General features: G+C 37.5%; 1 protein-coding gene and 1 long non-coding RNA gene across 3 annotated transcripts in view; one reads left to right on the top strand and one right to left on the bottom strand.

Annotated features, from left to right (window-relative positions):
- The window catches only part of LOC148675449 (uncharacterized), a 304,725-nt gene that overhangs the window by 136,518 nt on the left and 142,515 nt on the right, over window positions 1-25,692 (top strand). The gene's annotated exons all lie outside the window — the stretch shown is intronic.
- Window positions 1,182-25,105, bottom strand: frk (fyn-related Src family tyrosine kinase). 2 transcript variants are annotated; one of them, XR_015935529.1, is made up of 9 exons: window positions 23,992-25,105; window positions 15,135-15,256; window positions 11,921-12,084; window positions 9,924-10,092; window positions 8,946-9,104; window positions 7,250-7,431; window positions 6,450-6,615; window positions 3,380-4,504; window positions 1,182-2,845 (listed from the first exon to the last, which is right to left on the bottom strand). XR_015935529.1 is itself a non-coding variant. In XM_088626798.1 (8 exons), the coding sequence occupies exons 1-8, from the start codon at window positions 24,369-24,371 to the stop codon at window positions 4,290-4,292; spliced, it is 1,557 nt and encodes a 518-aa protein (XP_088482924.1). In that variant the 5' UTR covers window positions 24,372-25,105; the 3' UTR covers window positions 1,182-4,289. The 2 variants fall into 2 exon arrangements, 1 of the variants encoding a protein (XP_088482924.1); XM_088626798.1 differs by having other exon boundaries at window positions 1,182-4,504.

Raw genomic sequence — 25,692 nt, 5'->3', positions numbered from 1 at the left:
CAGGTAACTCTACACAAGATCCAAGTCACTAGCCTTCTTAACTGGGCGTTTGTGAAATCTGCAGTAACAATGAGGTTTGGACAAAAAGAAAAAAATGTAATAACTTGAAACTGTTGGATATACTGTGCAGTACTCATTTCTAATACTGTATCTGCCATGTGGTGGCTTACAATACATCACTCTGTATTATCTTTCTCAATGTCCCAAGTGATTTCAGACAATGGGATGTTTACTTCAAGCTGCACAGAAACTATATAAGTATTGACCATGAAATGTACTGTAGAGGAAAGAACTGCTTTAAATGGTGTTTTAAAAGAAAAAAAGTATATCTCCTGCTACCCTTTTCAGAATATTACTGTAGAAATGCTAACTGATATTATTTTTACTTAAAGATAATTAATTGGATTAACACAGATAATTTCTGATCAGTCTGTTGTTGTTAGTCTTTAACATAACCACAATATATATTTTCAGAATGAATTATAGCTATAGTAAATTCAAGGATATGAGATGCTTTATTGTTTTTTTCTCTGGTGGAATGAATGGGGGAAGTGCATATGCAAAATGGAATTATGTGACACTTAAACTGAAGAAAGCATTATTGAATAAGAATATCAGAAGTCTCCCAGAGACCTGTTAACAGTGTTGAGAGTTTTTGCAGAGTTTGTCTCATTGAGCTGCTATAGCAAACAGTGAAATGGCAGTTGAAAATATTACAGTACATGTAAATACATTTCAATGGGAACCAGTGATAATGTGTACAAATGTATAATTTGTCTACAGTAAATCTGCCAACGTAAAATTCATGTGATGTAACCTGTAATCCCTATCGGAGGCTGCTGATTTAATCTGCATGATGGATATACTCGTTACCTGCCATAATACAGATACATTAGCTCCACCGTGTGGGGGAAAAAGAGAATGACATTTTTTCTTCTTGTTTTGTACAATCAGTGAAAACAAATGCATACATACAGTATTTAATTATTTCAGACCGTAATTCCTTGACAGTTGTCTCCACTTACAGTAATTGCATCATTTCTTGAGGAAAAGTAGGCGTTCTCTTCCTCAAGTCCTTAAATGTTATCTGTACACCAAAAAGATGTGCATCTATTCAAACTAATAATAAAAATGATCCAAGAATGACATTCACATTATGAATGCAAAGAAAACATATGCTGTTTTTCATTTATGCGCTTTTAATTTTATACATTGTATCTTTCATTGTTCTCAGTATTTGAAAGACAGAAAGACAGCTTAATTATCACCTAATTTGATCAAGGTTTAGACTACAAAAATATACATTACAAAACACATCAGCAACACAAGCAATTTTTCAAAATATATTAAAGATTACATATAAGCAATGATTGTCGCAATCATTGAACAATCACCATCTTATTGCTTCAGCTTCATTGTGAAGAAAAGTAGTTTAGTTTCCTAGATCAGTGCTGTAAAACAGAAAATTTAAAAAAGACACTAGATAACGATACATTTACAAATATGACAAATATAATTATTTTTCATCAGCATTTGGCAAACACATTTTAATTATAAGAAAGAGAAATATGGTCTAAAAACAGATGTAAGGATCTTCCAAGATCCCCACAAGTTCTAAAACTGTGTTTTAAAACGCTAAAAGTTTTATTGAGGAATATACAATATACAGTAGGCTACTACATTTTGAATGAAGATGTGTGAAGCAAGGCTCGAAAACAGAATCGCTATGGCAATATCAGTTTGCTTTTGGAATCTTCCTTCTCCCCTGGCTGCTCCTGGAGTGTATAAAACAATTCACCACAAATATATAACCTGTTTTATAAAGAGGTTTTAATGCAGCTATGAGAGAACAGAAAATATGTCAGCACGGAATAACGCCGCAAAAGGTCACATTTTTAATTATAATGCAACGGCACATACTGTACCCATGCAAACGGAAAGATGTGAGCTACCCTTGTTTCATGGAGCATTTAGTGTAAGAAATGACTTCAGGTCCAATTCACTTAAAACCAGTGCTTGAGGAAAAGGCCATTTTCATATGATTTCCTTGTTCTCTATTTTCACACTTGTTATTCCTAGTACTAGATGATCAGTTGTTATAATGAAATCATTCCACAGGTCACAAAAACAATTTAAATATTTGAACAGTGATATGGCACAATCATTTTGCACCTGAACTGAAGGGTAATTACAGTAACGTGAAGGTTATTTTGTCCGAGTGACTTAATGTGAAGGAACAACAGGATATTCTGGGAAAGTCCGATTTGTGCTTTAATGACAGATCAAGAGAATAATGCCTTCATGCCATGAAGATGTTCCTTGGGTGGATTCATCCTCAGTGGACGCAAGTCGTATTTGGCACTGAATCAAAGTTTTACCATATGTAGACCACCCTGATGGGTGCCAGGAAATGGGGCACAGACATCCAGAACGCTAATTGGCATGTGCAACCGAATGATCGATGGGGGATCCAAGTGTGATGGACTGGAAAGGAGTGCTGCAGAAGTCAGTAGTGCTGGCAGTTGTGATGGCAGCTGTCCATAACTGTACTGCATTGCTAAAGTCCTGGGATTTTACTTGCTGCCTGTCACGTCTGCTTGACATGAAAACATTTTATTCCACCAGGAAGAAAAAAACACATCTTCTTGCTGTTCACAAATCCAGATGAGAATGTGGCAGTTATGCCATGGATGCCCAACGTACCAGACATTAGCCCCTTTAAACATCTGTGAGATGAGCTGGGAAGACATGTGGCATCAGGGGCTCAGAAACCAGTGAATGGGCACGTGTTGCCCAGGCTGTACAAGAAGACAGATGCAGAATCCCGCAAGACAGCATCTGCCACCTAGAGCAAAGCATTTGTCAGAGAAGTACACACTACACACACTACTAGCTTGTGATGTTTATGGTAGAAGGCAACTCTATCAATGGAAAATCTTAATCAGCATCAAGAGTTTTCCTATGCAACCTAAGTAAAAGAAAGTGCTGGCAGTTCTAGGATACCCTACTGGATATAAATATGCACCTTCTATAACACTGTAACTATCTCACAGATCTGTGCTAATTACATCAGTTTCAAAGTACAATTGATTTAGAATTCTTTGTTCTTCTTGTTTTCTTCATACAGTATTTAAAATATTGCTGATCGAAGCTAATACAGGAAGGATTCAACATAATTTGCGAGCAAAGGTCACCGGGTCAGAGTCGGGCTGCGATGTGAAAAATACATTTTGTGGGATGGCGCTGCAAGGCGAATCCCAAATCCCACGCACTGGGGAAAATTCCAGTCTTTCCGCTAGCGAGCGAGTCTGATCTCAGCCATTAACTACATAGCTGTTATGACACCAATCCAGAAAGATTCCCAGGCCTTCTCACTTACCTGCCCTAGGGTTCCTGTCACATTACTACACAGAAGTTGCGTCACTGGGGACTGGCTGAAATCCCAGCGCTCGCCTTCCTTGAGACTTTGAGATGGATGTCCGCCTGAGCGTTTTCTTCCCTTTCATCTGCACTGAAGACTGTATGATGTTTACCCTGTATCCTTTCCCCATGACGAGCTTCTTCAGCTTCCTGGGATGTGCTCATGTGATCTATGATCATCTTATTCCACCTCACTTTGATTTTATGGAGAGAGCAGCGCTTCTTCAAATTATATTTATTAATTATTTGAATGTGAAATGTGTCATTTATTTGGAAGTATTACATACTGTATATTTAATAACATTTGCCTTCTTATTAAATTAATACTTTATGGGAAAACTAAATAATGGGTTATGAAATAAGGTGTTATTATAAGCTGCAGAATGATTCACAAATGTCTACTTTCCCGAGGGTTTTCAACATCTACCTCTCAAGAATATTAAGTTCCTACTGTAGTCTCATTCTAAAGTTCAATACAGTGAAATTGTTTAATTTACAATGATTGGTCTTAAAACAGATTTGCTGAACCCCGAATGAAAAACATTTTCTGCAGTCAGGTCCTATGCAGGAATATTTTACAGCACCAATTAAAATGTAATTTGTTCATACGCTTAAAAAATATATCAAAAAAATAAAATGACTGCAAGAAAGACACATGGGAAAACATGCCACATCATATGCACAAACAGTATTTTTCAAAGTATATATTTTTGCTTGTGTGATTCCTGCTCTTAAACCTTTGCAAAAAAGCAGGTTGCAGGAAGATGTGTTTCAATACATGTGGCACTTTGACAAGATTAAAGAAAACATCACCTTTAGTGTCTATTTCACAGTGTAATCCATGAAAGAAATTTATCAAATTTCTTCAGTTATCTCCGGAGATTGTTAGCATCGTGATAGGAAGAGTTTTCCAAATCAAAATAGTCTTCCAGTTTCCACTGAAGTGTTTCAAAGGTTGGTCGTTCAAAATCACTTTCTTTCCAGCACTCCAGCATGATGTCATAGAGCACAGGAGGGCAGAGAGGAGGGCATGGCATTCTGTAGCCTGTAGGCAGCTTCTGAACCACCTGATGATTTGTCATATCTGGAAAAGATTAGAGTACAGACCTCATTACAACAGAACAAGCATTACTGTCCAATATTTCTGCTGTATCTGAACTAAACGATATACAGCATGACCATGACTGGTACTGTATATAGTTACTTAATTACATTCTTATCACAATCTTACCAGCAACTTTGTCATGAGGACCAGCATGTAACATTTGAACGTTTAAAAGCAAGAAGAAAGAAAGTTTTTTCTTTGGGTAGTTATTGCAAAATTAGTTCTTTCCATCTTTTGAAAGGCAAAAAGAAGGACAAAATTGGAAAAAAAGGGTGATTTCTCTTGCTAAAATTTAACTTTACAGTCTCTCCTGAATCACAGATGCAGCATGGCATAGAGAAGCAAAAAATGAAGTCAGGTATTTGCTTTAGTAAAAAAAGTAATCTGACAGGGTAGTTGGTACCTCCTTAGGTAGGATTAAACATGTTGCTTGTATAGTTTTAGTCCATCAGGTTTGTATGTACATTATTTAATTGAATTACTTTAAAATTTATTTACCCTAAGTATTACACTTAAGCAGGATTTGCTGTCATTCTTGAACATGTTAGCCAGCAGTTGTATCATTCTGCAACTCACAGCATGCAGCCCACTGGAGCTCAGCAGCTGTGAGCCTGGCCAGCACCTGGATGGGAGACCTTCTGGGAAAGCTAAGGCTGCTGCTGGAAGAGGTGTTAGCAGGACCAGTAATGAGGGCTCACCCTGTGGTCCGTGGTCAAGCGTCAAATCAGAGTGGAGGCCTATTTAAATTTGTGGAAACTAATTTGCGGAATTATTTTATATTTCTGTCAAAAAATATTATTACTTGTGAGCTCCAAACAAAATCTATTAACAATGAAAAGTATTAACTAAAGGTGTCAGTTGTACTCATTAAAGCAAGCTGTACACCATGACAAAAGTAGCAGGATTCACCTGGTGGGACAAAACCTTAAAGTTGACAGAAATGTTCAGATCTTCAGGTTCAAATACATTTTAAAAAATTCAAAAAAGCAATAGTAAAACTTTGTCCATGTTTTGTCTCAAACAAAACAGTTAATTTTTAATTACTTTAATTCCAAATAGATTTTGTTTAAATAATTATTTTCCACATCTTTCTGGCTCCAGTGTGATTGGATTTTTCAAACATGAGTAATAATGTTCAATAAAATCTCATTTTGAAAATACCCCTGCTATATAAATTCACTGTCAACTATTTCACCTTTTTTTATTGTTCACTGGTTTGTAAATGATAGAAGTGTAGCTCGAGAAAAGTGCATCTCAACCAAATGGACAGCTATAACAGCAGATTTTAAAACGGCTGCAGAAACATTCCCTTTAGGAATATTATAACACTGGAATACTGTTTTTCAAGTGCCGTGAAATGGTTTCTATTTGAGGTCCAACCTTTAGCTTTTTCAGACAGCTCAGTCTCCCAGTCTCCATGACACACTTGTACAATAACAATAATAACAATAATTAACAATAATAGTTAAAACCTCTTGGACCTCTACTGTATTTCTAAATGTTGTTGCAAGAGCAATGGTTTTGAAGAAGGAACCTGGCCTGTTTTCAGGTTCAATGCCTTTTATTGCTTTGTGCACTGACTACCCCAGCAGAGGCACATTATATCACCATATGCTGTACACTCTTTCCCACACCCTCACTGGTCCTGCAGAGTCACTCCGACTTCATCCGGAGTGAACAGTACGATTAACAGACTGCCCGTCAGAAATCACTCTCCCAAACCAGGACTTTGATCCATGGGCATGTTTCAAATGAAACCCAGATGAACACTTTTCATAAATAAAGACAGATTTTCTAGGTTTCATTTTCTACCGTAGGTTTCAGATCTTCAAAGTGAGATGCTCGACAGTGGACAGATTGTTTTTCTTTCTGTGCAAATGTGGAATTTATCAGAAAGAGATTTAAAACAAGAAAAGTGTCTTACCAGGGTAGGGCATCTTTCCAAAGGTGATTATTTCATACAGCAGAATACCAAAGGACCACACATCGGACTTGATGCTGAACTTGTTTGCATGTATTGCCTCAGGTGCTGTCCATTTCACTGGGAATTTAGTTCCCTCCTTGGCTTCATATACATTCTCATTGTCCACCTTGTTGAGAATACAGATTGTTACAGTATTAAATTCCAAGGCAATTCCAAGGGGAGTCTTAGTATTTACATAGGTTAATCCCTATATTGAAAAAGCTAAACATGAGAGGGATATTAACTTTAACAGGTGTATTACACCTCTAGACTTACTGTATGCTGCTAAAATAAAACTATCTTTCACTAGCTAAGCTCAAAATTGACTGCTTTGCAGCTTGACCAGATCTCTTATATGACCGACAATGTTTGGGTGTCTGTGTTTGCTAGAATGTAGCCAATGCGTTTATCCTGATCTAACAATATAGCCCTCAGCCCCCGACACACACAAACACACTTCCCGTATTAATTTAAGTGGTATTTTGACCTGATGTAAAACTAATACTGATACTCTCCTAAATCAGACCACAGTGTGAACACCGTGAAATTAACCAAAGTCAAATGTGCTTTGTTGAAGTATGTTATGTAATACTTTATTATCTCCTTGGAAAATGTACTGCAAATAAAATATGCAAAATGAACACGGACAATTCCTTGACTCTTTCTTTTGGGGGCGTTGTCTTAGGGCATGTTAAATAAACACTTTTTTGTGGAAAACAGAATTCTGTGGATTTCATCTTCGAAATAAAAAAAAAACTTACCATAAACACTCGAGCCAAACCAAAGTCCGCAATTTTGCAAATGTTGTTTTCACCCACCAGCACATTTCTTGCTGCCAAATCTCGATGAATGTAGTTCTGCAATTCCAAGTAAGCCATCCCTGAAGCAACCTGAGCTCCCATTTCTACCTGGTCCCGAATAACAAGTGTCTTTCCTCCATCCTCTGTAGAAGAAAGATTGGTGTTTGTCAGAAAAGAATAACTATTTCATCATTGCAGTGATGGGGGTCTTATATACTGTAAAATCTTGCTCAGGAAATAACCTGAGTGTTACATAGCCCATGAGTCATTTTATTCGCCACCATAGCTCTGATGATAGAGCAAATAATCAGGGCCACTTTTAAGACAAAACAAATATTTATTAACAAATAATACAACTACACAACAGTCACACTCTGACACATTAGCACAGGCAGTGGGTTCCCGAGTTGTAATTCCTATAGACCTAGAAAATCCAGAATTCTGCCCCTGTAGTCTAAATACACAACGAACCCCCCTGGTTTAAAAGCTTGTCATGCTGACCACTCTCTTACATTGCTATGAGACACGGACTGTGTCAAGGATTGACAGCTCATTAAGATCCTTCTGAGCTTCCTTCAGCAGTGCTTGCATTGATTTCTGGGGATCAAATGGGAGGACCACAGGATCAATATGAGTATCCTCTATGAAGCAATGTTCACCAGCATCAAAGCCTTGCTCTTGAGAAATCGACTCTGAAGTAGAGGTCTGCATGTGTGAGACCCACCTAGGATATCTTCTTCCAGCTCCCTGCTGATCAATGCTCAACAGGTGGTCAAAAACCAGCTCAAGGTTGCCCTCAAGCACTGTATTGACATTAATTAACTGGAAGTGTAGGTAGCAGGCAGCTCAACATGTTGCTGAACAATACCAAGCAAAGGTGGCTTGAGATATCAAGTCTGAGGTCTGGCTAAACTGAACTTTTTCAGTGCTTGTCTACAGCACAAATACAGCTCACTCTGTATTGGTAGGTTCATGTTGGATTTAATTTGTTTGAACAACCCTGATGAAATATCTCCAGTTTCATGAATTGTAAATGCCTAACTGAGTGCAACTGGACAAACCAATTTCTCTGAATTATGGTAAATACAGTATGCAGCAATGTTTAGATTCAGCTCAGCACTGAATACCACCTTTACACAACCTTGCATCACTCACAGCAACAGGAAAATGTTAATTATTGCCATCAAATAAGTGAAGGGAAGTGACAACAAATCCAACCTTCATCATCCAACCTTTAATCCACCCATCTAATATTTTTCTGGGGTTTATAAAATCTGAGAAAACACATGTGTAGATTAATAGGACACTCCAAAAAATAGACACCATCCACCCAACACTATTTTGGATTCTCACTGCCAAAAAGCACATGGGTTGACTTTTTATAACTCACGGTCTTAGTAGAACAAATACAATTCTTATCAATTACACAGATGATCGATATAACTCAGAAATGCAGTTATATTTTAATATATCAATATTAAATGAATATTAATACATATTCTGCATTAATATAATATATTAACATATTATATTAATACTGGATATTCATTTTAATTATTCAAGGAGGAGAAAGTGAACTATCCACTTTTTTTCATTCATCAAAGTTTTAACAGAGCTGCCTCCTGACCTGAGATGTGTATCAGCAAAGTGTACTTACTCTGGAGGTACTCAAGCAGACTCCCATTTTTCATCAGTTCTGTAATAATATAAATTGGCTCCTTCACAGTGCAAACAGCATACAGCTGGATAAGCTTGGGGTGTCTCAGCTTCTTCATTATTTGTGCCTCTCGAAGAAAGTCCTGGGGGTGCATAGAACCTAAAAAACAGGAATAGGGGAAATGAGTCAGACATCATTTTTAAGGTATGTTGCTGTTTCTACATAACCCACATGGGAACTGCAGAGATTACTTTATGTCTCTAGCTAAAGTGCAAGTGCCATAAATCTTAGGTATCACTGAATTGGATCAGGCCTGCAAAGGAAAACTAATAAGACCAGGAATTTCATTTGGGAATAGAGAATGAATGTGTTTTGTTGTGATTGTTTTCAGAAGTAGTATTGCCCGGCCTAATGAAGAGACCATTTATTTGATTTATTTTTTACAACTGGAAGCTGTACATTCAGCTTTCATGGGCTGACAATTTCTGTGCTCATATTTTGCAGCACAGTAGTGTTTTATTTCTTCCCCGTATTGCTATGTGATGTCTACAATAGAAGTGTCATCTAAATATTTTCAGTCAAGCTTTTTTTATGAAACATTTAATCAAGTCTGTCACTATACTTATTTAAAGTATGTTGTTTGTAAAGGTCTTAGAATATTTTGAAAAATCCATTTAAAGGATCTATAAAGAGAACAGATTCAGTAACAATGGATTCACTATAACAGTGATTTTCATAGTTCTCTACAAAGGTAGAAATGGTAATCATGGATTTGTTTTACAATGACAAATGCTATAAAAACGAATGAAAGGCATAGCAATTTAAACAGGTTTCAATATATTTATTTTACTCAAACAGTACTGTACATTAATCTGTAAAAGAACATTGAAATGCTGATAGTTAATATTCATATGCAGCTCCCTCATAACATTATGTTTGCACGTCTTGCAGTGTTAAAATGTACTATAGAATATTCACCTGGCTTCAGAGTTTTAATGGCAACCGGAGTAGTGTCATTCCATCGTCCTTCATAAACCTCTCCAAACTGCCCAGCTCCTAGTTTTTTTAGCAATTTTAGAGAAGTACGGTCAATCTCCCATTGATCTGCTGTATTGTAGGACAAACCATGAGTCTGTGGAGTTTCCAGCTACAAAAGGACAAACGTACAAAAACAGCTATTCAGATAATGGTCAAAATGACCTTCAATGATTTTTTTTTATGGTTCCTGATATTTTCCTTCCAATTTGTATGATGAATAAAGCAAATTCGAACAGAAATTTTACAAGAGAGGTATCTGACTCATTTGTTATGATGGGTTAGACTTGATTTAAATGTACTTCAATTTGACCACACTTACCATCCATTTTAGAACCCATTTTCTTTCGCTGGACAAATCGGTTTTCACTACTGAGATTTTACTAGGAACTGTGTTTTCACCTCGGAGTGTCAATTTCCCCCCACTGTTCTCGTGCCAAGACAGCCCCCTGTCACACTAGACATCATCAAACGGAGGCACCGCGACTCGATCAAGGTCGAGAACCACAGGGAGCACCGCGTGTGCGAGCGTCAAGAAACCAAGAACGGCTGCTGTGAGCGTGCACCGCACGCGCTCGAACGAGCTACAGAATGAGTCCTTGCTGACGTCACTGTTCACGACTGCCTCACGAGCCGGAAAAATGAACAAGGCAGGTCAGACCCGCCCTGCTGGCCACGTGTTTGACACCACTGCATTAGACCATAACCGGATACCGGCTGAGAGGGAACGCTGGCGCGCTTGGCTGCCACTCCTCAACCAGATTTGACTTTTTATTCTTTTTTCTTTCTCTGGCACCCTGGTTTCTAATTATTTATTTTTATCCGCTTCACGTTGTTATTTACAAATGTGACTTCCACTTGCATTGTGACTGCTGCTTCTACTGCCGATTAAATTGCTCCCTGATTAAATTGTTCAACTGAGGACTTTTAATCACCTGAGGCTGCATTGATTCAGGATTTCCTTCCTGTCTTGTTGCATCCCTACGGATTCATCGAGCATGCTTCTAAGGTACACCTCACTGCAACTGCTGCAACTACAACAGAATTATTTCCTGGTAAAAGAAATAATCTAACTGGTTCCATTCTTTACCTCTCTGCTCCTACTGTATTTAGTACCAACATCTACTGTCTCCTCTGCGTATTCTCATTGTATTCTGATCGTGTTTATCTTGTGTATTATTCATTGTTTATTTTCAACTGTTTGTTGTTGCTGTTGTCATTCTGTAAAGCGCTTTGAGAAGCTACCTTTAAAGGCACTATATAAAATATAGTTTTTTTTTATTATTATTCCTTAGCAATAAAATTTAGTTTCATTTAGTTTCATTACCAGTAAGTGGCTTTTCTGTAACAGCAGATGATCATATGGGATAAATGGGCTACACTGGGTTTTGAACCAACTCCCACTTTAATATAAATTATGTTATTTGTTATGCTTGGGGGGGGGGAGCCCTTGGCGAGGCCCTTGAGAGCCCACATCAGCCTGGCAAAGTGGTGAGGTTATATAGCTCATGTGCGTATTGCCGTGACGTGCAGTTGTCGTCATGCCCTTTATCCCTGTACAGGTGCACCGCAGACTGACGTGTACAAGGTCACTGACAGTCACCAAGTGAGGCTGCAGGGGAAGGCAGTGTGGACAGAGGGTCGAACCCCGATGACCAGCACAGCAGTCAGTTTTATTACAGCATTGTAAAAGACCCTTACCGTCCTCAATGGAACTGCAACACGCCATTTACAGATTTTCAAATGAAAAAAAAATCAACTTTAATCACAGAAGATCTCACCTTTGCCTTCATGCAACAGGAAATGTGATAAAAAAAACATTCTCTTGCTCACTGTTGTTGAACTTCATGTAAACAGGTACTAGTGGCTTGAGATACACGGAGCAAACTAACATTTTTTTAAAGGTCCGGTATTCTTACAAATATGATTTCATTACCTACCTTCATGCATGGTTCCCCAAGGCACACACAAAGACCACCTTGATTTCTGGAGTAGTACTCTACAAGCTCCCTTAAAGTAGTAAATACTTGTTTTCTGGATACAAAGTAACCTCCTGCATCAAGTTTTCGGATCTTGTAATGCTTTACAACAGATGAATCTAAAACTGAAGAGAGAAATATAAATTACTGTCAAATGCAATCTTTAAAAGTAATAAAAAACAGGGAAGAAAAAACTGAAGTCTTGGTCAAAACTGGAACCACTTTTTTTTTCTTACCAGTGCATTGTATAATTTTATCAACACACTCTTCAACTTGAATTCTAACTATACAGTATATACTAACTATTCCAAGAGCACAACCAGTCCAGGCAATACTGCAGCCTTGTCTGGACCACTTTCCTCAGGAAGCTCTGGGCAATGGAGCTGCTACTGTATACCAGAGTGGTGGCACAGTGGCTAAGGATCTCCGCCTGTGGCTGGAAGGCTGCCGGTTCAAATCCCAGGTCCGGCAGAGGAATCCTACTCTGTTGGGCCCCTGAGCAAGGCCCTTAACCCCAACTGCTCCAGGGGTGCTGTATTAATCACTGTCTGTGTGTCTCATGTAGTGCAAGCTGGGGTGTGTGAAAAGACAAATTCCTAATGCAATCTTACCTATACTGACAATAGGTCATCTTAGCTGCCCGACTACGATAGATAAGGACTTTGAGAAGAAGTTAGTCTGTAGCTTAAGCTTTCGTTTTGTTGTTTTGCTTGTTTTGTTCAGAATTTGCCTAACAATTGTGTACTGTACAGTACTGTCATCCTGGATCCTCCTGTTTTTAAGATTCTACACACCCAAAGGGCTGTCACATTGTATAAAACATTGTTTTTTTATTGGTTCCCACATTTTCTAGAAGTTAAAAAATAATCTATCTACGCAGTCTCTCATAAGCAGGCGTGTCCAGTTTTATATCAGCATACAATATTTTTGTATAGACGATCCTGGATCCATCTACATTAAAGGTTATTTCCCAGGTGATTGCCCAGTCATCTAAAAGTCTCTTCAATTGTAAAAAACCATTGTAATACACGTGCGTACTTGCAATACACGCTTTTCCGACTTTTATTTACTTGCTCATGTGATTAATCTGTTTTTTTTTTACTTCCTTCAAGCAGAATAACATTGTTCTATTGATATCTATTATTTTCCATTATACTTTATACTTATACTTTCCATTATACATTATAAGCATACCGTATTAGGATCACAGTTCTCTACTTCTCCTAACTCTACCCTATGCCTTCGAAAAGACTAGATCAATACAGCCATTCCCTCTACTAAACTCATGATTTCAGTTTTTCAAAGTAAGGATTGCAGAAGGAGAGACAGCAGGACTGATAAGATAACAGCAGTCACTGTTTTCAGTGAGGACTGACTTAAACCAAACTCTGAGGCATTTGGATTTTGACAAAAATCTATTATGGCTTAGACAGGGACTGAGCTTCATTTACTCAACTTCAATTACTACATTGATCTCAACCATAAGGCAAGCAGCCTACAGCCATATCCAATTTTTATGACTTCCTGTAGGAAATCCACTCTATTGTAACCAATCAGCTTCTGTTGCAGGAGAACAGGACATGGACTCTGGCGTGTCTTCTAGTTGTTCAAATTATCTCCTTCTCCTTCTTTGACAAGGTTCTTCGTTGCCTCAACAGATAGTTCAGACTAACAGAAAACATGCTGAAGAGAGCCTACTGGGCTAACCTTTGTGACACAATTTGCTAACTCACCTAACATCTTGATGTACATTATTGATCTGTGCTGGGAAAATGGCCGAGCTTTATGTCGCTTGCTAGCTGCCTTTGTAGGAGTCAGGAGCCACCTTTGCCTGATCCAGCCCTTGATTCAGAGAAGATGGTCCTGCTGGTTGCCCTCATTACCCAGTTCAGACTTTCAGACAAACTTCAGCGCTCCAGCTGAGCCCTCCAAGGTGCCTACTTGCACATTCCAATAGGTTCTCCAGACTCACACCCACTCCTTCTCCAAGTCTGTGGACAGAGTACTTGTACCATTTTGAGCATGAAGGGATTGGACTGTAAATTACCTAAATGACAGACTGAATTGTGCAGAATCCTGATCACAGGCCTAGGCACACACAGCTGAGGTTTTTAGATACATTTCTAATCGATGGCTAATGAAACACTGCAAGTAAAGCAGCCTCAGCCCTTGTCCAAACAATGGTCTTTCAAACAATGCAGTGGGTTTTGCTGGTCATGTACAGATAAGAGACAGATAGATAAGACTTTATTGATCCCGAAGGGAAATTGGTCCGTTACAGCAGCCCAAGACAAGCAAAAAAAAACAGACATCAGGATAGACGAAAAATTAGAATATGTACAGTAATAAAAAATAAATATAAAATAAAATAAATAGATAGGTGTGTGCAAAATATGATCATAGTCACTGTAAAAGCAATAAAATATGTGCAAAATGTGCATAGAGCAACATGCTGTCCATAGACGAGCATATGAAGGGCTAACAGTCCTAGACTAGGGCAGTGTTATACACCCTGACAGCCGCCGGGAGGAAAGACCTGCGGAAACGTTCCCTTGAACACCGTAGCTGGAGCAGTCTGTTGCTAAAAGTGCTCCGCTGCCCAGTAACAGTCCCATGAAGCGGATGAGAGGCATTGTTCATGATGGCTGTGAGCTTGGTCAGCAATCTTCTCTCAGCCACCACCTCCAGGGGGTCAAGGCTCAGCCCCAACACAGAGCCATAACACAGCAGTATTGGTTTACATGAACCACTGGAGGGGTTCCGGTCACAAAGATTTCACTATGTGGCACATAAACTCCTGCCTGTGCGCAATCCTGGTGACTTCAGGCGATCTGGTACATTAGTATATTATCAAAATAATATACTAGTTATATAATTTAGAATTATTAAACTGTATTTACCTCATTTTGCTTTGTATTTTTTAGTATTTTTAGACAAAAACATGCTAAGTTAATGCCAAAGGTATAAACCTGGCCTTTTAACTGAGAAAATAGATTGCATAGCACTCAGTGCAGTCATAGGCATTTAAATAAGAAACATCAGGTTACATGGCTGTTTTTTATGTCTGAGAATTTGTCAATATTTGCAGAAGAACCTGGCATTAGCAAATATTGGCTCAGACTCTCTGTGTTACTCCCCTGCTTTTCACAGTATAAACTGCTCTTAAAAAGGTTACCTGAAAGAGAGTAGTCTCCTTGATGACTTTCACAGTTTCTGACAAGAAAAGCTCTATTTTTATTTCCTTGAGACAGGAGCATCTTGTCCGCATCTGCTCTCTTGATATCTGCAAAAAACCACCTAAAGGAAAAATGGCCAGTCAGTCAATTTAACTGAAATGAAAGACTTTTGCAGGAAGTATGTTTTGAGGAATCATTATTTGTTTTTCTCTCCTTGAAATTGATCTGAATTGTAAAATCTCTATTCCTGCAAATAGTTAATACCTGCAAGAATTATTTTTTAAACAAATTAAAAGATAATACAACATTAACAATCTACCACATAACAAATAATGTTAACATTAAGGTTTGTTATCATTTAATTAACAACCATGTCTGCTTTTTCCACTGGGAAAGTATTATGCTATAGCATGGATATTTCTCATTTAGCCAGATTGTTCCTCTCGAATAACAAAATATTATTTTATACTGTATCTTCATATAACACATTTATTAGCACGTGTTGAAGTATCTAATAAAAAAGTTCTGATAAAAAAAATCACAATAAATTCTGCAGTCTTATGGTACAACTGTAGTACATATTTCATGGCAACCAAAACGAACAATTCCATTGTATATGATTTCAAGTCTTTGCCTAATGGTCATAGCAAGAGAATACAATTATAAAAAAACAAATAATATTCTGTACTGTTGGTGAAAAAAAAAAATACAGTATCAAGGCTCTAAAATCCCAGTCTCGATACACTCTGCTTATTTTTGTTCTAACATCTTGGTTATCGGATCAAAGGATTTGATTATATAAATTAGTGCTATTTTAATTTAAGTAATTTTAATATTATTAACATGATTTTAACACCTAATTTACAAATTGGGTCTTTTTTAATTCTCTTCAGTCCTGGAATTGTCACTTACTCTTTACAAATCATTTTATTTTACACTTATTTGGAATTTTGGAACAACAATTTAAGAAATCAAAGTATCAGCCTGAATAAGACTCCAGAAGAGAAAATGGAAGTCCTTGCTGAACTGAAACTGATGGACACACAGAGACATGAGGACAAGCACTAGGACGTCCTGCTTCAAATGGTACACATTCCCAGATCTACAATATGATTTGACCCCCTCCACCCTCATGTCCCTCATCCATTCAGAGTTAGCCACTCAGCTTAAACACATCTTTCTCTGGGAGAGCCCACAGTCGACTGGTACAGCATCCAAAAACTACGTGATCGAGACAAAGCAACATTCAAAGCACATCCGGGATAGCGTTTTTGAAAAGCACCCACCTGGGGAAAGGTATGAGAAAATTCTCAAAAGTATTCAACCCCTTGGATTTTGTCACATTTTATCGTGTTACAATATGGAACTGTAAATTACATTGCTTGTTTACTTGTGCATTGTCTACTGTTTGTTTGTTTAAATATTGTCTTGATGCGGTGTCAGCACTTTGTGTTTTTACACTTTTTAACAATCGAGAGACTTTCTGTAAGTAAGAATTCCATTGTATCAGTACATGTACTGGTTACATATGGCAATAAAGTTCATTAGGATTCCATATTGTAACACAATAAAATTCGACATTGTCGGAGGGGGGGGGGCTTCACCTATTAATAGACTATTCAGAGGTTATTAAATGAGCGTGATGTTTGAGAATCTGTTTGTGCTTTCTCATTGAAGAAGAAATCTTTTTTTTTTCTAGAATTATTGGAAAATGTTTACCTCCAAGCACTTATAGAACCTTTGTTATGCTCCACACATGAAAGTAAACATACTGTGTATGGTTGTATTTCTGTTGGATCTTCTTCCATTCATCTACTCATCCTTTATCAGAATTCTCTTCCTTCTCAGCAAATCCTGGGGTGCGAGACTGCTGCCTGCTCAGCACACCGTCACAGGGCACATACAAGCACCGTTGTCCTCCTTTTCTCACAAAAATCTCCAATTTCGACTCATCTGACACCAGAGGAATAATGTTGTATTTGCATGTGCTACAAGTTTAACATTTGGCTCTAACAGCAAGACTCAAAATGGTTTCCTTGGAGCATGACTTCAGTGTAGTGAATAGTTTTCAGTCAACAAAATGCAGCTGTAGAAAATTAGGTTGTGATTTTTATTCACTTTATTCAATTAATCTCTAATGGCTTTTGCCCATCTTAAACTAGTGAACGTCAGATACTGGCCTTGAAATCTGCTTGGTTTTTTCCCCTAAACTTCCTGTTCTTTTTCTGCCTCCTGTTATTCCATTTTTTTATCTGCTAATTTTTGATTAATGAAGCAGCTCATGTATTCAGTTAGGAGAACTCTGGTCCTTAAGGGCTGAGGAGCAATATGAATTAGGTCCTAAATGATCACTACCTAATATCACAAATAGCCTGCTTGTATGGTTTCAAAGAACTACCAAACCGTGTTATTGTGGGCTGTCAAATCCTGGATCTGGAAGTCAATATGCCTGCAGGTTCTCATCTTAATTCACCTTGTTACAGGCTAAACCGGCAAGTCACGGGCTAAACTAAACCAATTTAACAGCTTCTCCAAGGTTTTTGGCTTTCTATTCTACACACACCTAGAAAACCTGCAGACACCTTGACCCTCCACAAACAGGATGGGTAAGCTCTGCTTGGATGCCTTGTCCCAGGCTGAAACCCAGGTCCACACCCTCGTAGAACACAGGAATTTCAGATCTGTGTAACAACTGCCTTCACTGTGACACCCATGCCCCCCCCAGCTGTTCCATATAACATAAGACAATAAAAACGTGAGGAATTCATTCAGCCCATCAAGCCCCTTTGGTAGTAAACCGATTTGAGAACGTCATCCAGCCACTTCTTGAAAGAAGGGAGGGTAATGGTTTCAACAACATGGCTGTTTGGCTTGTTCCATAGCAAACTGTTGTTTCCACTTTTAGACCTTTCTGCATGTGCTTGCGTGTGCTTACGTGTGCTTGCGTGTGCTCGCTCGTGCGCGCGTGTGTGCGTGCATGCCTCATCAGAGGAGATGTTAGATCAGAGATCCAATTAGGTTTTCATTTGTAAAACTTCTAGCTGTAATTAAGACATACGTTTGAAAAATAAATGTTAAAAAAAGGATTAACTAAATTAATAAATGGGACATTCTAGATCATTTTCCTAAAGTTTTCCTTTTACAGTACACTTTTATATGAGTTCTGTACAATAAATACTATTTTGGACATAATTTTGGTTTCTAGAGCTTTGCTTTAGTTTTAGTCACACTAAAATCTGGCACACCTTCTGTACATATAAAATCTGAATTTGGGGGCAATTTATTTAAATGGGGATCTTGATCTCTATGGCACCGTGGAACTGTATGAGCCATTATAGAGTTAATGGTGTTATAATCAATAACTCCTGAAAACAGATATATATACTTTGAACAGTAGTGTAGCATGGAGAAACAGTATATACACATTTAAGGAAGAAACACAACAGAGCTTGAGTGTATTTCCACGGCAAACTCTCATTTAAATTACAAAAGTTAAGTTCTCAGTATTATGCTTGCTGGAAAAATGCTTTCGAAATATAGAAATGAAAAGGCACTTTCACTTAAGGTGAAATCATCTTTCGCAAACATGACGCAGTGAAAACATTAACCAAAAGAATGGAGTTCATCAATCCCAGTTTAGGAACTGATGCTGCCAGACCCTATGGGTGTTGCCTCCAAAAACATATATATATATACAGTATGTGTTACCCTACTGTCCAAAGTATGGATATATCCTTTATTTTAAAGGGTTAACAACTGAGGATTGTATTTTTTAATAACATAAATTCAATTCTACCCTTTGGTGAGTTAAACAAATTGACAGACTGGAATGCCTTAATTTAGACAGTGCAGACATATTGGGTAATTTTACTTTCAGCTGTCTCTTGTTGGTCAGGTGCTTGTTTTTGGATAATTAGGCATCCATAAGAGAACTGAGCACCACCCATCAACCTGTTTCGTTTTGACTTCAGTGTTTGGAGTCCGTAGTTGAAAGCCAAGATGAAAAGCAAATAACCTTCTGTGAAATAAAAAGCATTCACTTTTGAAGCTGAAATAAAAGAAGACATCAGAAACAAAGCAGAGGAATTGTGCATACTAAAATGAAAAAATGTGGGATGTACTAAAGCAGAAAGAAACCACTGGTATAATTACTGTAGCAATCAGCCAAAGCCTGGCCAGCCCATATCTGCAGCTGACAACAGAATCAATTTCAGAACTGTCCAGGAAAACCCTTCAACAACTGTAGGTGAACCACCTCCAGACTGCAGAGGTGAGAGTCTGAAAATCACATTTACTAGAGGACTGAGCCAGCAGAATTAAAAAGATGTCAGTTTTAATTTTCCCCATGAATGGCAAGATCAGACATGGAAAGATGAGCCAGAAGATTACACAAAGAATTTGGTAAGCTGAATGGGTCACAGACTTGATGCAGTTATTGCCTCAAAGGGATGTACAACCAAATACCAACTTTTATACTCTGAAATTTCCTTTAAGCGGACATTAATTAATTAAATCATTCATAATAATATCACTATTACAAGTTGTTTGACTGTCAAATAAAAATATGGTTGGACTTTGCTGTCCCAATGTGTTTGGAGTTTGGAGTGAACTGTTTGTGTTTCATTGAGCGTGCACCCATACAAATAAAGAGAGATACTGTCTGGAGCACAGCTGACAGGAATGAACAACCGCAATGTACATTTTCATGTCCTTTTTCTATTTATACTAAATAAGGGGACTGCTTTGTCTTCAGCTTGTGAAACGTGTTCACCCAGTTTTCAGACTTTATACACCCAACATTCAGTTTTCTCCAGTCCTTCACATTCTACAAGCTTTCACAGTGAAATGTGATAGCAGGTGTCTGATGTCTTTAAAAGCATGTCCTAAAGATTCTACATCATTTTTTTAAAAAGTAGCTTCAGCCCTGTGATACTAGATGTTTCTAATTACACCCTTGACCTGATTTGAATTAATTTAAGCCCATAATTGAAAATTGCTGTGCAATACTCTGTCGTCTCCTTTTACGATACTCCATTATGTTTTGGGTGTCATGTATTTAAATTTAATCTAAATTATATTCGGCCCAGAACTATATGACTACTGTTCTTAAAACTGCACAATGCTACTTGTAACAATTTTGTGAGTGTGTCAATTGTATACTTACAATCAAACATAATGCGTCACCTAATTTCTCTAAAAATGTCATTCACCACTTTATTGGGCATAATAAAATATTTTTTCAACTATAGGCCTACATATTGGACCCTGATAGCATGTTTATATTAATTGAACACTCATGTGTCTTAGCAAACAGTAATTACAATGTGTATTAAGTTGGGATGTGGCTATCAATTTCGGCTGGTCTGTGGAATCATAAAACAGATTAAACAAACAAAATTATAAGAGATAGCATTTCTGAATCACATTCACTAATATATAACATTTTTTTAAATGGAGGATTTAACAATACTTTTATCTATGTATATAATATCCATGTATATACAGTACAGAAAAGTACAGATATGCATTTGTGTTTTTATTTAAATTCTGTATCTTGTTATTCACCATGGATAAAGCAGCCATACAAATGAATTCATAGTAAGAATTTAATGAGACACTTGTGGAGTTTCAGCCCATATGGTCCACTGTTATCTGAAAGGTGCAGATATAAACATTGCAGTATTACTCTAAGCCATCATCAGCCTTCATCGATACAATGGCAGATAAAAAAAGTCCCAAGATTCTTCCACATAAACGTTTGTTTTTGGTTTTTGTCTTTCAACTCACACACTGGAAGTCCTTCTAAGGAACCACTTATAATAATAAACTATTTTATATACTGTAGCGACTTTTAAAGTAGCTTTTCAAAGCGCTTTACAGTAAGCAAAAAAAAAACAATGATAGGAGATAACAGAGTTAGCACAATTAAAAACAAGGATTTAGAATGCAGTGGAAGATGCAAAGGGGCAGACACAGACATCAATCATTTACAAGCCTTTTTGAAGAAGGATTCTGCATTCTGGAATTCTGGAGGAAGAAGAACTTTGAGTCTGAAACTTAATCTGAATTGAGCCCGAGTTTGATTTGAAAGCGCTTAGAGAAGGGGACTCTCTGATGTGTCTGATATCCTTCGGGACAGAATTCCAGAGCTTTAGGGCATTAACAAGAGAAGGCCCTGTCACTCATGGCATGTAGATGAGCTTGGGGGACAAACAGGAGACCAGAGTCAGATGAACCAAGGTTATGAGGTGGAGTGTAGGAAGATATTAAAACAGACAGGTATTGAGATGCCAAGACATGTACAGACGTATACAGTACGTGATCACAAGGACTTTGAAGTAAACATGAAACCTGACAGGAAGCTAAGAAGTGCAAGGAAGTGCGAGGACTCCAGGACAGGAGTAATGTGATCACTAGCACACAACCTAGTCAGGATTCTGACTGCCAAATTCTGGACACACTGAAGTTTTTTTCCATGTGGATTAAGATACCCCAGCAAAGAAAAGCATTGCAGTAATTAATTCTAGAGAGGACAAATGTGTTGAATAGTTTTTCAGCCACAGTCTACAGCTTTATTTGTATTAACTAAATTTTATATTTACTATTCGATATTTTTTTACTTAAATACAAATGATTGCAAGAGACCTATAGAGTCAGGGTGATGTGATCATACACTGTCGTGTCATTGTTTAAGTTTAAACTTGGTTCATCACCGAAAAATGTATAATGTGTTTTTCAGCCTGTATTGTTCCACTCATGCTAGTATTTCCATTTTTTTATTACTGTTTTAATTGATTTGGTGTTGAAGGCTGTTTGTACAATATTTACAATTCCCAATTTACACAAGCAATTGTTGTATATATTCCAAAGTTCTTTGGAATGTAATTACAAAAATAATGCTGATTTGAGCTGTGTAGATAGTCTCTAAAATTTGAACTTGATTTATATCCAGTTACTTCCTGGAATATGTCAGCTATTAATCAAAGGTTACCATGTCAACAAAGGAGCCACAGAAATAAAAGCAAATAAATGGGTGTTATTTGGTTTAAAACTTGCTAAGCTTTGAAGAATATTTAATCACTTGAAGCTCGTAAAAATAATACAACAAATATTGGAACCACTTAAGTCTCTTCACTTTTACAATGATATCATATACATTACAATCGTTTGTGATCTGAAACACTGAATTTTATATTTACTATTCAATATTTAGTTTTACTCTTGGAAAGTTGGGAAAGTTGTTTTATCTTAGAGTATTAGAGTATAAAGTACTAGAAAAAACAGTAATCTAATGACATCAATAAACTGAACATCAATATAATTGCAAAAAAACAATAGAGTCAAGGTTATGTGTTCATGCACTGCTGTGTCATAGTTTAAATTTAACACAGATTACGTTCATCACCAGGAAATTCATACTGTACTGTTCCATTTTTGCCTGTGTCACCCAAACGGACATGAGCAACCTTCTACTTTGATCATAAAGACACCGCACTAAGAAACCAAACTGAAAATGTATCTTCAGAAAGATAAAACTCACATCACTCAAAACATTATGAGAATACAGGATTTACAGAATGACTGTACTGTAAGTGCATGACTGTAACGTAGGAACGGGTTATAGGTTTATTCCATGCTGAAAAGAGAAGAAAGGAAACAACGTTTCGGTTGTGGAGCCTTCTTCAGCATTCAGCATGGAATAAACCTATTACTTGTTCCTTTGCAGCCTACGCATGCTGACGCAGCTACCCACCTGAACTACTTCTGACTGTAACGAAGTTTAAAAACTAACAGTAGTTTAAAAACACTAACAAGCATACAAATTTGCAATAACCTTTATAAATTACCATGTATACAACATTTAACTACAATATAATCCTATACTCTATAGGCATGGCTCCAGTCATGTATAAACTATGAATAGAATTTGTCACCATGACCAAATTGACAGAATGATAATGATAAATATGAGAAAAAGAATTTCGACAGCAACCAGTCAGGAGCAGTGTTCCATTCCAACTGCATTCCACAGAAATGACATCATTTAGGCAGAACCTGTTCTATTCAGGAAAATTTGAAGTGTACGGTAGGCATTTTAAACAAAGCACTGAATATTTGCGTTATCAATTCCTTGAGCTTCTGTCATAGCATTTGGTAATTGTTACATAGACTGAATCTGATGGATAATGTTTTGTAGTATGATTATACATGATGGGAATGGCCATTTTATTCAAGTAGAGCTTCAACATTGTTACATAATGTAATTTCTTACCATTTGTATCAAATACAGATTTGTGTTGAGATCTCATTGTTAAGGAGATTCTTGAAATAAACTTTATTCCATTCTACTCTAAATATGCAACATGAAAAAGATATAAGGGTTCCACAAGCAGCTTAACATGTTCACGTGAACAAACTGAATGTAAAACAACAGATTTTATACGTATAAATTTATATGTAAACTTATACTTAAGTTTTCAGATATTGGGCTGTAAATGTACAGTATATTCATGAAGTAATATAGAACTTAAACAAGATGTGTATATACATGTACCACTATACAGTATGTGTATATACAGTACTGTATATACACAGTATACTTATTTATTATATATAATCGTCCTTATTGAGAAAGCTTACATAATGGCACAACATTGTACCTGCATGAACACAGAGAAGCAGAATGAAACTCAAGAAACATTATTAAAAGCCTGCCCACGTAATTTGTACCAGGTGTAGTTCCAATTGAAATGAGATTAAAACAATCAACAACAATAATGGTACTGTAGGTCACAATGAAAGCGATGCCATGAGCGATATACAGTATATTCAGTTAATTTAAATGGATGTACTTACGGCTCTGCATCGAGGCTTTCCACCGGCGCAACATAATTAGCTGGAATGTAACCCTCCTTATTCACCGAGGGTCCGGTAAGTGCCCTCGCTATCCACCAGTCACCGTGACTTTTGTCCAAAACTTCGAGCTTGTCCCCAGTCCTGAAAGTTAAATCATCCTGCGTCCGAGCGCTATAGTCATACAGCGCCACATAGCAGCACCTCGGGTCCGGCTCCGGCAGCGGTGGCAGGGACCTTTTGAGGGGCGCATTCTTGTTTTCGATCACTACGGCGTCTGTTTTCGTCTCGTCCTCCTCTGCCCCGTCTGTTCTTGTGAACAGGCAGGGGAAAACAAAGTGACAACAAAAAGTGCATTTTTCCTTTATGGTGTCAGACATCATGAGACCGCAACTTTATGGACCGCTTAGGCATCAATATCGACGAGTACTGAACCTGTAATCACCACTCGAAATCCGCGGAGGCGAATACAAAAAAAAAACCCCATACGGTACGTATTCTTGTTTCTCCAGAAGCGCTTTTGCCAAAGGACCGACACCTGTAGTATTAAAAAATTACGTCCCCTCCATTCCCGAAACACCTGCAGAAACGCGTCTCCCGAGTCCGGACTGGACCTGCTGCTCTTACGTAGCGATACTCCGAAGTCGAAGTTACTCACCGAGAACACACCCAGGCACTAAGGATAAGGCACTTAGCAGGTGAATTTCCCGGTTACTAACGTGTTTCGTAAGGCATTTCCTGCTTCGTTTCGTCTCCCCGCAAAACGACCTGTGCACCTTGAACAGTAGCCCGAGATTTAACTCTCGCTATACCTGCAAACACATGAACTGTCTCGCATTCCTTCCGCTGAAGCCATGCTTTCTCAGCTACATGAAGCAAAAAAAAAACATGCATGTTTTGGAAACTGACCAATTTTACTTTTAATATTTAGGGGGGAAAAGTACTTTCTTTAATGACCGTTTCTTTTTTTAGCAGTACAGTTATTATCTTTACACCTCCCACATCGAGATTTGGATCACTCTAGAGATAAACACCCATCTGACATAGTCAGCACATTTAGTCTCGCTGCTGGTAAATGGGAAATAAAAGATTTTGTAAATCCTTAAACCTACAGTGTAGATGGATTGTGACACGAGTTTGTCCCACTCTTACAGATTTCTGAACAGTGTCAGCTACTGCGTAGACGTGACTATCAACACAATGGCAAAACGTGTTTTATAATTATTTTCAAGCATTATTTACTACTTTTCCGCGTCAGTACTTATCGCTTTGACTCGGTTGAATGTCACATAAAACACTGAGGTCATTTCCTTTCCCTTGGAAACTTGGAAAACCCCTGATTACTGAGGGAACACGAATGTGGTAATCCGTTTAGAAAATCACAAAATTAAAGACCACAATTAGTCAGTTCTCCTAATTTTTATATGATTATCAGATATCTTGTTCCCTTTTCATGAGAAATTGCTGCAGTTTACCTTTGTGCTTGCTGGGAATAATCGTGAAAAGGTAGTAAGTAGTATTCTCATTTCAAGCCTTATTATAATATAAAAAAGTAATAATAAAATTCAACTTAGAAATAAAATCATCCTGTTTCCAAAACTTTAAAGAAGACTCATTGTTAAGTAATTTCTCAAAGTAGTATTTGAAAACCTGCTGTCTTAGACTGTCTGGTGTCTATATCAGAACATATCACAGTATAGAAAG

This window comes from Lepisosteus platostomus, chromosome 3 (genome assembly GCF_059453375.1).
Source record: "Lepisosteus platostomus isolate fLepPlt1 chromosome 3, fLepPlt1.hap1, whole genome shotgun sequence".
Classification (NCBI taxonomy): domain Eukaryota; kingdom Metazoa; phylum Chordata; class Actinopteri; order Semionotiformes; family Lepisosteidae; genus Lepisosteus; species Lepisosteus platostomus.
This window is presented reverse-complemented; position numbering and strand designations above follow the sequence as displayed.

Bases quoted from the DNA above. Each gene is read 5' to 3' on its own strand.
- frk (XM_088626798.1), bottom strand. From the start codon at position 24,371: ATGATGTCTGACACCATAAAGGAAAAATGCACTTTTTGTTGTCACTTT. The intron at 15,257-23,991 runs GTAAGTACATCC...TTTTTCCTTTAG, and splicing joins GAAAGCCTCGATGCAGAGCC to GTGGTTTTTTGCAGATATCA. The intron at 4,505-6,449 runs GTAAGACACTTT...AATCTTTTCCAG, and splicing joins TGGAAAGATGCCCTACCCTG to ATATGACAAATCATCAGGTG.